This window comes from Bos taurus, chromosome 2 (genome assembly GCF_002263795.3).
Source record: "Bos taurus isolate L1 Dominette 01449 registration number 42190680 breed Hereford chromosome 2, ARS-UCD2.0, whole genome shotgun sequence".
NCBI classification, from domain to species: domain Eukaryota; kingdom Metazoa; phylum Chordata; class Mammalia; order Artiodactyla; family Bovidae; genus Bos; species Bos taurus.
Window position 1 is genome coordinate 44,474,663 of NC_037329.1, and position 16,864 is coordinate 44,491,526.

At 37.9% G+C, this 16,864-nt stretch overlaps 1 protein-coding gene across 19 annotated transcripts in view; it reads left to right on the top strand.

The window, feature by feature from the left end:
- Positions 1-16,864, top strand: part of NEB (nebulin) — a 219,190-nt gene that overhangs the window by 41,611 nt on the left and 160,715 nt on the right. For all 19 annotated transcript variants that reach the window (XM_024980659.2, XM_024980560.2, XM_024980573.2 and 16 more), the window contains exons 29-40: positions 317-424; positions 2,466-2,564; positions 3,349-3,453; positions 3,541-3,648; positions 5,418-5,729; positions 5,834-6,040; positions 8,088-8,192; positions 9,138-9,245; positions 11,162-11,473; positions 12,444-12,650; positions 14,463-14,567; positions 16,028-16,135. In XM_024980659.2, coding sequence (XP_024836427.1) covers positions 317-424; positions 2,466-2,564; positions 3,349-3,453; positions 3,541-3,648; positions 5,418-5,729; positions 5,834-6,040; positions 8,088-8,192; positions 9,138-9,245; positions 11,162-11,473; positions 12,444-12,650; positions 14,463-14,567; positions 16,028-16,135 — 1,884 coding nt within the window. The remainder of the gene's footprint in view (positions 1-316; positions 425-2,465; positions 2,565-3,348; positions 3,454-3,540; positions 3,649-5,417; positions 5,730-5,833; positions 6,041-8,087; positions 8,193-9,137; positions 9,246-11,161; positions 11,474-12,443; positions 12,651-14,462; positions 14,568-16,027; positions 16,136-16,864) is intronic.

Sequence of the window (16,864 nt, forward strand, 5' to 3'; positions counted from 1 at the left end):
ATTTGTTCTTTGAAATATAGTTTTGAATTTAGCATTTTCCGGATTGGAATTATAATTCCACATACTGGGAAATAAGAATGAAGGAGAATATATGCCAACTAGAAAGAAGGAGACTATATGCCAACTAGAAAGAACAGTGAAAACCTAAGGACTGTTAAAATTCTCTCCCCAAGGAAATGTTTAAAATAACTTCAACGCATGGAGTAAGGAATCTGGTCAGAAATCTTACAAGCATTTTGGGGGGGAAAATGTTAATGATTTTACAAATAAGGATGGCTCTGAATAAAGAAGTGTAACCTTTTTCTCGGTGTTCTAGGTCGAATACAAAGCTGACTACAACAGCTGGATGAAGGGTTGTGGCTGGATGCCTTTTGGGTCCTTAGAAATGGAAAAGGCAAAGCGAGCATCAGACATTCTGAATGAGGTACAGCCGTCACCTCTCTGTGTGTCACAGAGACAGAGTTGCAAATGTGTCGTGTTAAAACCCCCAAACCATGGGAAGGGCCTCCTTTACCACTTCATTTTCTGGTATTATTGCTACAGGAAGAAACCAAATTATCACGTGTATTCATTATCTCAGTAGATAATTGTACCCCTTCACATCACCAAAGTCATTTATGTTAACCATTTATGGCAGAAATATCTTCAACAACTTTATTGAGGTATAGTTTGCATACCACAGAATTTACATATTTTAAGTATACGCTTTGACAAGTTTTATTAAATCCATACAGTTTATAGCCATCCCCACAACCGAATTTTTTTTTTGAATGGTAAACACATCTTTATTTTTCAGAAGCAAGCTAGTAAATGAGTAATATACTTTGAAATACATAAAGCAGGAGTGAAATCATCATGGTCAAGGGAGGCTGGACTGGAAGTTTGGTTAGGTCACTGGATGTATCAAGAGATCAGTTCAAGGCTGCTTCAATTTTGGCCTTGGGTTTCATGAGATTCCCCCTACTAGTTAGGAATTGTTTTAGCAGCAGGAAAAAGAATATTTGAAATTATGGAGGCTACTCACATACTTTGCCTTCAAAATAGCTAGGAGGGAGTTGGCTGCTGGCATATATTCAGTGATGTCAGACCCACAATTGAATTTTAAGATGCTAAAATTTTTCCCCCAAAATTCCCACACCCATTTTCAACCCCAGACAATTACAGATCTTCTTTCCATCTCTATAATTTTCTTTTCCAGAAATATCTTTTGAATCAGGATTCTTTCACTTAGCGTAATGTTTTTGAGGTTCATCCATATTTCTACATGTGTCCAAAATATGTTTCTTTTTATTAGTAGTATTCCTTTGTATGGCTATATCACATTTTGGTTGTCCAACTGGGCATACACATATTTTTCCCCCAAAATATGGTGATTGTAAATTGTGCATATAATGACAATTATAGAGACACTTTTCTTTGAAGTATTATTGTTCCCTGTGCTATATTCCTGATGGCTTTGAAGTAGTGTATATATTGTTATTCAGTCTAAAAAGAAACAGTGGTGATCCTGGGGTTCTTAAAGCAGTCGCTTCTTTGACAACAGCTGAACACTGCCACTGCTGTAAGGTTTATCTGTCATCCAGGAAATTAGACCACACGGAGCAGGATCAGAGGTGCTAAGTGAGGGTTGTCTTCCACACCCAGGTTTTTGTTCTTGTTGTTTTGTACTGCTGTTTGTTTATTTTGGGTAGAAACTCCTTTATCTACTCAAGAGAGATCATTCAGAAGGAGCTCTTCTGGGTTGGTGGTTTTCAGAAATTTGAAGTGGAAAGAGGGGATGCTTCTATATACACAGAGAGGGATTATAATATGCATGAAGGAAGAGAACTAGGAAAAGAATATAGGAATGAGGGTGGCTGATGTTGATAGCTCCCAATTGAGACACCTTCCCACTGTCCCCTCTCCTGTGTCTCTTTAGCACTTTGGTGATAATTTATGTATTAACCACATTAAGGCTTGCAAAGTGAAAGTCCTCCCTTCTTTGTTCATAAACCAGAGCTGTTGCCCTAGTTCCTCAACTGGAAAACTTTAGTTGCTGATGGAGTGACAGGGATAATGGCACCCCTGAGAGCTTCTAAGTGTCATGCAAAACTACTCCACTTGTCCTTGCCTCTTTTCTGTTAATCCTTTAGAAAGCTCTGTGAGGTTTCAGGATTCTACTGAGCTGACAGTGCCTTCTTTCGTATCATAAACAGGAAATTAAGAGAGTGAAGTCGGTTCCTGAAAGTTGTATTGGTCTGTACTCTCCCCAAACAATTGAAAATTAAAACGATCTCTTTAAATGCTGGCTTTTGTACTGTATTCATTCCCCCTGCACCCACCCAAGCCAACAAAAAATCTAGTATTTTTACATTTTAAAAATCAGGAAAAATTCTTGTCCCTACAAAATGAATTTGTAAGATTTTGATACATATTAGCCTTTGGTGAAAGTAATATTCTTTTTCTCTTTTTAATTCATCAAACAGAAAAAATATCGCCAACATCCAGATACTCTGAAGTTTACTTCAATTGAAGATGCTCCAATTATAGTACAATCTAAGATTAACCAAGCCCAGAGGAGTGATGTAAGTGCTAATTCTCTCTGTATTTAAATGTTAACTAATACAAATATATGTGTATTCCAAATGTAATGATCACTGTACTTACCACACAATCTAAAGAGACTCGAGTATGTGAGCAACAGTATAATTCCTCAGCTCTTCATTAATAAAATCACACCCTATTTATATCTTTAGAAGATTATGTATTTTGTGCTGACAATTTTTTTTAGCACAATTATACGGTGCTTTACAAGGACAAGGTAAGAGGGACTTCTTTGATAACCAGAAACACAAACTTATATCTAGGAAAGATTAGGAAAGCGAATGTAGATATTACATCATATGAAGGAGTTACTATTTTAAGTCAGAGTTAACACAAAAATCATGCTTAGTAAAAACTATCCCTAAGTTCCGTTAGTCACTCACTGCTCACAAAGTATAATATAGGGAGTTTGTGAATCCTACCCTATTATCTTTTTCTATGCTCAAAAAAGTGTCTGGAGGTTAACTTTGTCATTGGGTCACCTCCCTGGGCTCCTAGGTAGGTGCCCCACCTCAATCTGGAGTTTCTTAGCTCATACCAAGGGACTTTTGCCAAGGCTAAACTGGCACTAAGATCAGACCCTGTGCAATGGCATAGGAGACCTTAAATGCCTACAGATATTTTCAAGTGGATATGGAGATGGCTCTGAGTGTGTGTTTCATAAAAAACTCCTCTATGCAGTGTGATCTGCTCAGAAATTTTCCTGCGCCATTAAACACTTTCCTGTACTTTATTCATTTGTTTATGCTTTTTATTCCCTTTCAGGTTGCCTACAAAGCCAAAGGAGAGGAAGTTATTCACAAGTACAGTCTGCCAGCGGACCTGCCCCAGTTCATTCAGGCTAAAGTCAATGCCTACAATATCAGCGAGGTGTGCACGAGGGTTCAGTTGCTCACGGAGGGTTAAGCCTTTTCTGCATGTGGTCTGAGTTATCTTCAAATGACATTTTTCTTGCAGAATTTGTACAAAGCAGACTTGAAAGATTTGAGCAAGAAGGGATACGACCTGAGAATTGATGCGATTCCCATCAAAGCTGCCAAAGCAGCCAGGCAGGCAGCAAGTGATGTAAGTCCAGCTGGTGGTCTCCTGTGTGTAACCAGAAAATGTGGGCTGGTGGGCTTGTTACCCAAGTCACCACGTCTGGTGTCCCTGACTTGGAGCAAGCCAGGCTGAAACAATTCAGGAAGGAAAATTCTCTAAACAGATCTGAATTTTCTTGGGGGTAAGGATTTGTATAACCTTGAGTGATCTGTTCTAATCAAGCCCCCTAATTTTAAATTCTCTTCTATAATTCTGCACAAATTCATGTCATTCTTCTGATAGATATAAAGAAGTTACTTGCTATTTACATCATCATAACCTCCTGATGGTAAACTTTTATCTCAAAACTTGCTTAATTTCTATGAATTCTCTCTTTCCCATACCTCTTTTTACTTCTTTGCTTCTACAGATTGATGAATGGACTTCCAGTGCCAGAGCCCCTAATAGTCAGTCATTAGGTTTCATTAAAGTTAAGACTTGTTTTTCTTTTCTTATCTTACTTCAATCCAGATGGGAATTGAAGACACTTCCTCTTTGAGATGTAAATAAAATGGCCTCAAGGCCTTTCCTGCTGCCCTGCCGGAAGTGGGATGCCCTCCCCACCATTGCTGCTTTGCCTGAGGCTTTACCTTTTCTGACCACCTCAGGCTCCTGATTTGCACAGGATGGTTTTGCTCTGGCTCAGCTGGGCTCTCCTTCCTTGGACTTATTCTTTCTCCTCTGCATGATCCAGAGATGGAACACAGCTGCTGCTGCTTAGTATCCTTCCAAATCCCAAGTACAACTTGACTGACTGACTGATGTGAAGTTAACACTGCCCCAATGTAAATACACTAAGATTGAATGATGGAAGTCCATGTCCTAAAAGCCCTGCTCCAGGATGTCTCACTGATCTCCTTTCTCTGTGGTGTTCCCTTCCAGGCACCCCATCCCAACATTCACACAAACTTTCCTTCATGTCTCTGCTTCTCAGCTTCCTGGGCTTCTTCCCAGGTCTCCTTAAGGAAGCTCAGTTCTCTCCACTTTATTATTCAGAGCCAATTAGTGTTGCACACTACTTGTTCTGGGTCTTCTTTTGAATATCCAAAGACTCATTAAAATTGTACTCAGATCAGATCAGATCAGTCGCTCAGTCGTGTCCGACTCTTTGCAACCCCATGAATTGCAGCACGCCAGGCCTCCCTGTCCATCACCAACTCCTGGAGTTCACTCAGACTCACGTCCATTGAGTCAGTGATGCCATCCAGCCATCTCATCCTCTGTCGTCCTCTTCTCCTCTTGCCCCCAATCCCTCCCAGCATCAGAGTCTTTTCCAATGAGTCAACTCTTCGCATGAGGTGGCCTATTACTAGTAAAATTCTTCTACTACTGCTCCTAAAATAGCCAGGTATTTGGTTTTAGAAGCATAGTATAATTGGTGGAAATTGTGAAATATTTGGGCTTCCCTGGTGGTTCAGACAGTATAAGCCACCAGAGGAGTCCAAATATTTAAATTTTCACTTGTCTCTGTCACTGTTGAAGTAGAAAAGAATTTGTTTTACTTTGTCACTGATGTGGATTATAGTAACACCCCCACCCCAACCTCTCTTGAGTGGCAGAAGCAACTATAGGCAACCAAATGGACTCTAACATTTTAATTTTACCAGGCTACATTGCAAATATATACAGGCCAATATCAAATTGTTTAGTTATGAAAATAATTTCTGGGGAGCTCAGTTGCTTCAAATCACGGTCTCAATTGTTCAGTAAAATCTTCCTAACTTAAAAAATATACCCACCTTTTTTTCCAATAGGTCCAATACAAAAAAGATTATGAAAAAGCCAAAGGGAAAATGGTTGGCTTCCAAAGTCTCCAAGATGATCCTAAACTGGTTCATTATATGAACGTGGCCAAAATACAGTCAGATCGGGAGTATAAAAAAGCCTATGAGAAGACAAAGACCAGACACAACACGCCCCATGATATGGTCAACATTGTGGCAGCTAAGAAAGCTCAAGATGTTGCCAGCAATGTCAACTATAAGCATTCACTCCATCACTACACCTACCTGCCTGATGCCATGGACCTGGAGTTGTCTAAAAACATGATGCACATACAGAGTGATGTAAGTGATGTTTATTCCATGAGACAGTCTCCCTCTAAGGTGGCAGCCTTGTGAGAGAACCCACTGCCTGGGGCACTCACTCCTCTCTTCCCCTTTTGCTGTAGAATGTCTATAAGGAAGACTACAACAACTGGATGAAAGGCATAGGCTGGATACCCATTGGCAGTCTGGAGGTAGAAAAAGTTAAAAAAGCAGGTGATGCCCTGAATGAAAAGAAGTACAGGCAACATCCAGATACCCTCAAATTTACCAGCATCGTGGACTCCCCAGTTATGGTCCAGGCAAAACAGAACACACAGCAAGTCAGTGATGTGAGTACAACAAAACCGAGCATGCAAGAGGATGGAGGGGCTTTAAAAAATCAGCTGGCCATTTTTATTCCCTGGACAAATTTGAAAATTTTATTCTGTTCCTTTTAGAATTATTATTTTATTTAAAAATAATAATTATAATTATTTTTACTTTGGATACTAACATTTTCTATTTTGCTTTTTTCCTTTTTTTTTTTTAAAAAACATCTTCCATTTTTAACTGCCTTGAAATTCTGTGTTATTGAATAAATTTGACATAGTACAAAACATTCTATTCTTAAATACCCACATCTTATTGTGGCAAATTCATCATAGTCCATTCTATATAAAGATTTCTATATTTGCTTTTCCTATGTAAAATATTAATACAGTGAAATAATACACGAGTAGTTGATTTTGCACCTCAGAAATCATCATACACAATTATTAGACTTTACTTATGTCTTGGCGGAGATTAGTAAATTGTTTGCCTGCCTGTCCATGAACAATGTATATGCTCTGGCTAAAGATAGATCTAAAGGAAATTTTGGTGTATGGAAGAATAATAAAGGGACATCAAAAGCACTCACTCAGTAATTCAATGAATGAATGTTTTTGAATACTTTGCACTGTATTATGTGCTGATGATACAAAGATGGATGAGAATGAGTAGGATGTAGGATAAAACAAATACAGGACAAGAGTATAAGACAGAAGCATGGATAGAAACAGCATCACCATATAGACATGTTATAGGAGAGGCAGTGCTAAGTAGGTACAAGGGGAGAGAGCAACTCCTTGCCAGAGCCTCTCTGGCAAATAAGAAATGCCACTTTCCTGACAAAATGAAAAACATGACTGTCAAGAACTAGTGAATGGAAGGACAGTGAAGGATGAAGAATCCAGGATTACAACCAATTATTGAAGGTCTTGCATGCTAATTTATAGTCTGGACTTCAGTGGGTAGGTAACAAGAAGTTCTGAAGATGTTTAATCCATGGAGTTCTATAATGAGATCTGTGTTTTAAAAGTAATTGGCAAAAATTGCCGAGGTTATATTGGAGAAGGGAAGGATTGGAGGCAAGGAGATGAATTAGAAAGCTGCTACAGAAATTCAACAGAAGCCTTATTTGGGCTTAACTCAGGCAATAGCTATGGGAAAGGAAATGTTTAGAGGGTGAAATTAATGGGATTCTCAGAATGAGTAGAGATGGTTTCTGAAGGCAGTGAGGAAGAAGTGAAGATAGCTCTTAGATTCCTGCAAGGAATTATTTTGTATTTGGGTGAGGATTCATTTAGATATTAGTCATTTCAGATTTTACTTCTGATACATGTACACCGGTTTCCATATGGTATTCCACGCTAAAGAAGTGGAGGTATATACAATAAATGATAATCAAGAGATGAAAAATCTTCTTGAGATTCTGATTCTGTTTTAGTTTTAGAAATTAAGCAATTTTTTTTAATTATCAAGAGGAGGACACAGTACGATTCCTACGCCACACATTTTGATGTCTTTCAGACATCTTTAAAATGACAAAATAGGGCAAATTTGAAGTGGTAAATTTTTGCATATGCTAGATTTATATGTAAGTACCTTTACATTATGAGAAAATTATTATGTGCCTTACTGGTATGATTTATAATAGAAAGTTTTTTAGCAATATTGACTCATTCTAGCTTTTTCTAAGAATAAAAAAGAAACGAACAAAACACAAGACTGTAAGAACTACTAACTCTACTAACAAAAAAATGACTTTTTTCTGGCTTTAGTGAATTGTTTTATCCATGTTATGATTTCACATTTGAACTCATTTTTTATTCATTTCTGTCAAGCAAAGATTTCAATTTTCTTGGGATTTTTTTCTCTCCAATACAGAGGCTGTTGTGTTTTCCTTAAGATATCAAGATCTTGAGTTTCTTAAAATAGGAAGATGCCTTTGATCATTTTAAACAATAGAAATAGTGGGAGATTATGCCAAGAAAAACTCCTTTAAGCATGTGATTAATATATTTTCTTTTTTGTACCATCCATAATGCATTTTATTTTTGTGACTATGTGTTGCAGATCTTATACAAAGCTAAAGGAGAAGATGTGAAACATAAATATACGATGAGTCCTGATCTTCCTCAATTTCTTCAGGCCAAGTGCAATGCTTACAATTTAAGTGACGTAAGTATGGTTTGTGATGGGGTGTGAAATCCAGACCTGATAATAAAATAACAGAGTTTTAGAGTATGACAAGGCCTTGACAATTTAGGCCAATTTTCTCTATAACCCTGTTAGATCATACCTCATAATGATTGTTCTGAACTTCCTGAGTCGGCCTTTTCAAGTGTGGTAGTGGTGGTGGTTTAGTCGCTAAGTAGTGTCCAACTCTTGCGACCCCATGGACTATAGCCCACCAGGCTCCTCTGTCCATGGGATTTTCCAGGCCAGAATACTGGAGTGGGTTGCCATTTCTTTCTCCAGGGAATCTTCCCCACTCAGGGATTGAACCCGTGTCTCCTGAATTGTGGGCAGATTCTTTACTCCTGAGCCAGTGTGTACTAGGACAACTCTTAGGGGATACCCTTTTTCTTTGTTTAGACCTCAACCCCTATTCCTCTCATTTTCCTAGTTTTGCACATGGAGGAATTTTTTAATCCTCCAGAAAAATAAGGATAAATGATTTTTTTTTTTTAACCAATAACCCTAAAATTTTTCAAGCTAACTACAGGTCTTCCTAGGATCTTTCTTTCATAAGATGGAACAATTTCATTTTCTCCAGTTGGTCCTTACATACTGTGGTTTCTAGAACCTTGATTACTCTCCTCTGGATCCATTCCAGTTTCTCAGTATCCCTCTTCAATATGTGCCTAAACCAGATTTGGGTGAATAATTAGTATGGAGTCTAATAATTTTATACTGTATAAAGTAGGACATTTTGCTAAAGTGACTTTTTTTTAATTGAAATATAGTTGATTTACCATTAGTGTGACTTCTCAAAACAGTGTGTGCTATAGGAGATTCTTCTAGCTTCTCTCTGGGAAAGAACAAAACAATCCCAGCTGTTGAGGAATCACTGTGGCTAATTACTCCACAGCATGCTGACATCTTGCTCCTTTTCCATCCCAGGTGTGTTATAAACGGGACTGGCATGATTTAATAGCCAAGGGCACCAATGTGCTGGGTGATGCTATCCCCATCACTGCAGCCAAGGCATCGAGAAACATTGCCAGTGACGTGAGTAAAAACTCTGGGTGAAATCTTGGTGGATTGCATTTTTTAAAGATAATTAAATGGGTGCTTGTTAAAGTGATACCACATTGAAAACAATATGTTGAATTAATGACATTGAAATTCTCCACAAATACTGCTTTGAAAACCTGTAACTTTTTCAATAATTTGTGATTCTTTTCAGTTGACCCCACTTGGTACAGCTGTCATAAATCTGAAAGCAGCTTTCTCCTCTGATTCATAGCCCAAATTACTTTCCCTGACACATTTCCCTCACAGCTCTCATTTGTTTTCAAGGAGAACACCCTGACAAGACACCAACATATTAAATTCAGATGACTGTCTGCATTATAATTATATTAAGAAGGTTGAGAAGATGTTAGATAAAATGGATAGATTTTATAAACCAAATGTAAAAAGCCCACTTTTCTAGAATATAATTTTGATTTATTTTATCTATAGTAGAATTGATATCCATTTCATCTGTAGTAGAAAAAAAATATACACTTGACTTCTTCCCATCATTGAAAAACAAAATTTTCCAAAAGCATGCACACCCATAGATTTCACTGTCATGCCGTATTCCAGTGGCTACAGTTTCTTTTTTAACTTTTTATTTTGTATTGTGGTATAGCTGATTAACAGACAATGTTGTGATAGTTTCAGGTCAACAGTAAAGGGACTCAGCCATACATATACATGTATCTATTCTCCCCCAAACTTCAAAGAGGCTACAATTTTGGTTTGAGACAAGAAAAGAAAGGAGTCACATATACAGAATATGTAGAATATAGGGTATAAGAATTCTCCAGCCTTCCATGTAGGGCTGGTACTGAAAATGTGTTCCTCAAAGGTTTGCCCATCACTATGAAATCTAGTTTAAGGAGAAGTGAAAGTCTAAAATATGACATTATCATTTCTCTTTTTAGCCCTTACATAGAACTTTTTCTAATATGTCTAGAAATCACTGGATAATCCTTTTGCCTACTAAACTGTTGTTTATAAATCAGTGCTTAAATGGCAGGAGCAGAGCATCTTCAGAGTTTGGGTAGATTTGAATTCTCATACATAAAAATTGAGGGTTTGATCTATTACCTGGAGTATAACTTAATCTATACCCCATTGCCAACTTTAGCTGTGAGAGACCTCGGACAGCAGAGCTTTTGCAGTTAGGTTTTTGCTGACGGGGAAGGGCTCAGTGGTTTCTCCCGTATTCTTCAGTTCCTCAATTCATCTGCAGTGCTTCAGCAGTGAGCTTGGAGAGTAGCTGCTGAGAAGTGGGGTTGGCTGAAAGCCCAGCTACTTACCTGCCTATGCAGCACCCAAATTGATGGCCACTTAAAAGAAGAGGGTTTTTTTTAAAACCATATGAAGTTAACCTGAGACAACATAGTAATATTTTCTCCACTCCAAAGAGACATGAGTATAACCATCTTTCATGTAGAGTTCTTTAGAGTTTCTTCTGCACCTGTTGTATACATATCACTGGGCCAATCAGAATAGAAAACAAAAGTATTTCTAGTATTCTGTGATGTGAACTAACATGTTGGATTAGGAAAATTCACATCCTTGGAAAACCAGGAGAGATTGGTCTTATATTTTGGAATGTATCATGTTTATATTAAGTATGAAAACTCAGTGGGCTTTATATAAAGTTTAACATGCAAATCATCTATAGAATTCGTAACAAAGAAAAACTAGTCCTGAATTTATCATGACACTCATTTATAACCTAGCACTGCTGGAAATAAATGCTTTCACTCTAAACTTTCTCAGGTTGGAGGGTGTTGGGTGGAGGTTGTTAGAATGCATTTCTTGTATAGTCTTTCAGAAAGTGATAATATTCTTTGTGTGTGAATATACTTGCTGCACCCAATGTTCCCAGTGCTTAGGACTCTGCTAACCAAATTCTTCCTCTGCAGTATAAATACAAGGAAGCTTACGAGAAGGCAAAGGGAAAGCAAGTAGGTTTTAGAAGCCTCCAGGATGATCCCAAGCTGGTTCACTATATGAATGTGGCAAAGTTACAGTCTGATCGTGAATACAAGAAGAACTATGAAAACACCAAGACCAGCTACCATACCCCTGGGGACATGGTTAGCATCACTGCTGCAAAGATGGCCCAGGATGTTGCCACCAACGTCAACTACAAGCAGCCAATACATCATTACACATACCTACCTGATGCTCTGAGTCTTGAGCATATCAGGAATGTGAATCAAATTCAGAGTGATGTGAGTATGTATAATATAGCAGACCTAGAGATGTTCGTAATAAATGGGCGATCATTTCTTCCTATTTTAGTTAGACTTTGCAATACAATAAGATATTTGAAAAACGCACTTTAAAATACACAATCATTGAAACAGTAAGAAAGGCGTGATAGGCAAGCTGTGTTTTACTAGCTTTCTGTGTTCTCATCACAATCATTGATATCTTTATTAACTTATGGATCAAATATAGCACCATATTCTAATAAGTGTGGAGGCCACCTTGGTTCTCAACAAGAGGGAATGGTTGCTCCTGGTGGGCCTGCTTCAATGGTGATATGTACAATGCAAAATATGAGCATTCTCTATTCTTTCTGAATTCAAGAAAGTTTTTTTGTTTGTTTTAACTCAAAGTCACACTCTCATATATGTGTCTCTATATAGCGAGTCATCTATAGTGAACCAGGCTTCTGGTTTTGTGATTGCAGCATGACTCATGGAGAGCTATATAAGGAAGGTGTTTAATATTCAGGGCATTTACTGCTGCAGGAGCCAGGTTTTTGTGAAAATTGTCCTTGGTAAAAGGAAGAAATGGTGTTCATTTATTGTTGCTCAATGAGAATGTCTCTCACACTGAGATAGAGGGGCCTAGGTGAACAGTGTGGGTGAAATGCAAAAGTTGTGGAGTTTTCAGTGAAATCAAAGGGAAAGCCCAATTTATGGTGAGAAGAGACACATTTTTTAAGCAGTACCTATGGAAATATGTGTCCTGGATTCCCTCTTGGAATGTATAATGCACTCTAATGACAGAGCTGCTTTTTCTTATGATCAAATTCTGAGTAAGAAGCTCTGGGGCAGACAGCCAAGAGAGCCACTGTAGAAACAAGCATGCTGACAGGCATGCTTCCTTCCCCCTGGATAGAATTGCAGATTTCCGGAACGTCCCTTGAGCATGCTCTAGGATATCTTCTCATCTGAGATTACTCTCTTACAGAATGTATATAAAGATGAGTACAACCACTTCTTCAAGGGCATGGGATGGATACCAATTGGTTCTCTGGAGGTTGAGAAGGTCAAAAAAGCAGGCGATGCATTAAATGAGAAAAAGTACAGACAGCACCCAGATACCATCAAGTTCACAAGTGTGCCTGATTCCATGGGCATGGTTTTGGCTCAGCACAACACAAAGCAGCTGAGTGATGTAAGTGGTTTCCCCTCAAATGGTTTTGTCTGTGAATAACCCCATGACCAGCTACTCCACCATCCTTCTTAACTCAGTCCGTGAGCATGCATCTGTGTTAGTAAATCAGCTGCTTTTCAGAGCTATATTCAAAGGGTTTTACCTTTGTAGCAACTTGGGACTTCAAGAAGAACAGGGAGGAGAGAAGGAAGATGTTCCAAGTTTGCTTTATTTTCCAAATGTGGAGAGTCTGTGTTGTTCATAAGCAGAGCCCTACATTATCGATGTGAAAAGAAATTATCACTATTATCATCTGTGACCTTGTCTGAATTGCAAACCCAAGATATTTATTGCTCTGAGTTGCAAGAGTTCTACCTAGGTAAATGAGAAGAAGGCTAATTAATATCCTAATCTTTTTGCCAAAAAGAAAGAAAGCCATAGCCGGATATTCTGAGAGGCCTTAGGGAGGGCTGAAGTAGTTTACTTTCAGAGCCATCTGGAGTCTCCTTTCTAAGCTCAGGTCTATCTGGACCCTTTTTCTTAGTCAGAGGCTAATAACAATGCTGTGTTTCACCTCATTTGATAAGTTCAGAGTCATGTTATGATACCTCCACCAGAAAGACAGTGGTAAGTAGAAAACAAAGGAGGGAAGAAATTATGTGTGTTTGGTCCCAGATATTTGAAGATGGGAAATACATTCTTTGGCTCGGATTTGAGGGTTAACTGTGGATTTTATTTCTCAGACCAGTTCCACATTACCACAGATATTTCAAGATTAATTCAATTTTAGTGGCACTAAAGGGTGTAGATTCTTGCAACTTCTCTTGTACTGACAAAGTGTCATTTTTCCCTGTGTTTTTCCTGTTAGCTAGGAAAACCCTACACTCAGTTTATGAACTCCCTGTCCCAATAAATGCCATCAAATCTCCTTAGTTACTCAAGCTTGAAACCTGGCAGTCACCGCTGACGCCTCGCTGTGTGAACCACGCGTCCAGTGCATCTGCTGGGTTCCCGCCCCACTCTCTCAGCCATCCTGTCGCAGCACTTCCGTCTTTCAGCTGCCACCAACCCTAGTTCTGGTCCCCATCTGTCTCATATGGACAACTACAGTAATCCATTATCTCGACTCCCTGCCTGAGGTCCCATGTGACAACCAAAAAGACTATCTTAAAATGTGAATCATGTCCTTCTCATACTTACAGCCTGTTAGTAACTTCTCCTCGAACTCAAAATCTAAACTTGTTAACTTGGTTGAAATGAAAAGGCCCTCAGCTCTGTGGCCCTGCCCTCCTCCTGTCTAATCCTTCTGGGACCCCCTCAGAGCCCTCTGTGACCTTCAGTCCCTCAAGCTGGCTGTGCCTTTCCAGACCCCGGACTCTGAATGCTCCTCTTCTGCCCAGACCCTTCCCCTTTCTTCATGTTTGAGTATCAGTGGTACCTTTCTAGAGAGCCTTTGATGTCCCCTTTTGTTTCTTTCCTGAAGTTATTTTATTTACACCACAAATTCTAGCTCCATCTTGCAGTTTGTTTTTTCTGTTTCCTCTCCAGGACTATAAACTCCAAGGTCAGCTTTTATTTATTTATTAAATAAACTTGAACACTTTAAACCAGGACCTACCACACTGCCAATTGCCCCACACCATTGTGCAATAAATATTGGTGGAATGAGTGAATGGATATGTCTGTCAACACTCTCTCTGCATGCTAGAGTAGCTAACTGCCTTGTAAATGGAAAAACACAAATGATAGTCTTCCTTTTTAAAAGAACATGTCCTAGATGAAACTTACATTATGTTAGCTAATACAGTTTGCATGCTGCCTCCTTGTTTTTAGTTGAACTACAAGGTGGAGGGAGAGAAAGTGAAGCACAAGTACACTATGGACCCCGATGTGCCCCAGTTTATTCAAGCCAAGGTCAATGCCTACAACATGAGTGATGTGAGTATTTGGCTGGGTGCCTGTCTTAGTATTGCATCAGGGGCCTCCCCTTTCCAGCTCTGTGTAATTCCAGCACTGAGAATTTTAGAGGAAGCCAACTGAGTGTGGGCCCTTGAGTCTGTTGGAGAAGATCATTGACAGGACAAGACTATCGGGTGTTCCTGGAGCTGGACCTGGGCAATTGGAGGCTCCTTATCCCACTCCTATCCCACAGTGGGAGCCATTTTCAAGGACGCGGCCTTGAGAGACCAATGTGTGGTTGAGACCACTCGGGACTGAATCTAGTTGAGGCCTAAATAAACTAGTATGGCTCTGGTGGGCAGTTGCAAAGATTTGTCTGTCTTGTGACTGCCCAAAAACACTCACTAAGTTCCCTTGTTTATTAAACCTGTCACCTACCAAGCTGGAGAGTTTAGCCTGTTTCTTAAGTTTCTCCTTGCCCTCCCTGTATGGGGACACATTTGCAAATCAATGGACTACAGATTGGATTCTTATCATAGAATATGAGGCTAGAGGTAGCATTCATTTCACTTAACGCAGACTTTTCCCAACTGTGGGCCATGATTCATTAGCTGTTAAATCAATCTAGTAGTCTGTGTTCCATTTTTTAAAAAGTGAAAGAAATTGGGACATTCAGATTGGAAAATCAGGAGTGCACAACCTGTAGTAATTGTAAGTATTGCTATCTCTGACTTTTGGCTATTTGTTAAACTTCTAAAAATGCTCACCACAATTTTCTTTAGAAAGTCTTTTTTTGTATGTGACTAGCATCTCTCTTGGATACTTAATTAGTGGTGATGTTTAAATGTACTATTATGAATTATTTCATTTTGCTTTTAAATCAAATTGGTAAATTCTAATTTAAAGACATAATCAAACCTGGATAAAACCTGTTCATTTCTTAAAAGATGACTTAGTCATTCTTCCTAACATTTTAGACTCTATTTTATTGCCAAATAAACAATCTTTAAGTACTCATTTTTATGCTTTTGGTTTATTTAAAACTTTTTCCCTAGTTTTATAAGTAATATTTAAACATTAAGGTTAATTAAAGCAGGGTAATACTATGTCTGAATTTGTTATTTTACTATCCACATCTTTGTGTAAGTTTAAAATGCTTCATACAAAAATTACAAGAAAATAAAAGCATTACATGCTTATTATAGAAAAATTGAAAAGTATAGAAAATTATGGAAAAATTTGTATTGTTATCCCACATTCAAAGCATTACCTTTCCACTGATTTTTTATACAAACATATACATTTTTTTACAGCAGTTGAGATCATACTGTGTATATAGTTTACTGATATATTTTTTAAAAAGAATCTAATAGATCGTGAAAAGATGAACAAAGAGCCCTAACTCTGAATTTTTTAATAGTAAGGGATATATTATGACGATTTTGGCATCCTGTTTTTAATTACATCAAATATTAAAATAATCTTTCCTTTTTTCCAAGTCTCATTATAAAGCAGATTGGAAGAAAACCCTTGCTAAGGGCTATGATTTGAGACCAGATGCCATTCCCATTGTTGCTGCAAAAAGTTCAAGGAATATTGCTAGCGATGTAAGTCTAATTTGAAAGTAGCAAGCTTTTTTTGTATTTTACAAATCTTTACATGGTGTATGAGGTTATATGAGCTATATTAGAAAGCAAATAAAGGTTGTAATATAAAAATATTTCCTAATATCTTATGTACCAGTTTTTTTATCTTGCTTCACTTAAAAATATTTAAAAGCTCATTCAGTTACCAAGGATAGGACTTTTTTAAACTCTGAAATACTTGAAATTCTCATTATTATTATTATTATGAATGTGAAAACCACTTTTTATTTGGATTTTGTTAAGAAAAAAAACCTTGGTATACTGAAATATCACTAAATCAAAAAAGTCTCCCATTATTTTAAAAGAATACAATATTTTATAATTTCCATAAAGAAAAAAATCTGGTGACTTATGGAAAACCAGGAAGAATTATAGATTAAATGACAGTATTTTAGTTTTCTGTCATGAGTTTTATGCTTATTTACTTAATTTACTTTTTACAAATTAAGTTTTATTTTCTATATAAATTGATTTAATGCCTTGATATAGTCGAAACATATTCATTTGGAGTCTAGTATGCTGACTCAATGGACTTGAGTTTGAGTGAACTCCAGGAGTTGGTGATGAACGGAGGCCTGGCATGCTGCAATTCATGGGGTTGCAAAGAATCGGACATGATTGAGTGACTGAACTGAACTGATGCTAGTTTTTATAATGTCTTTGCTGAAATTTACTCAGGATCATACAAAT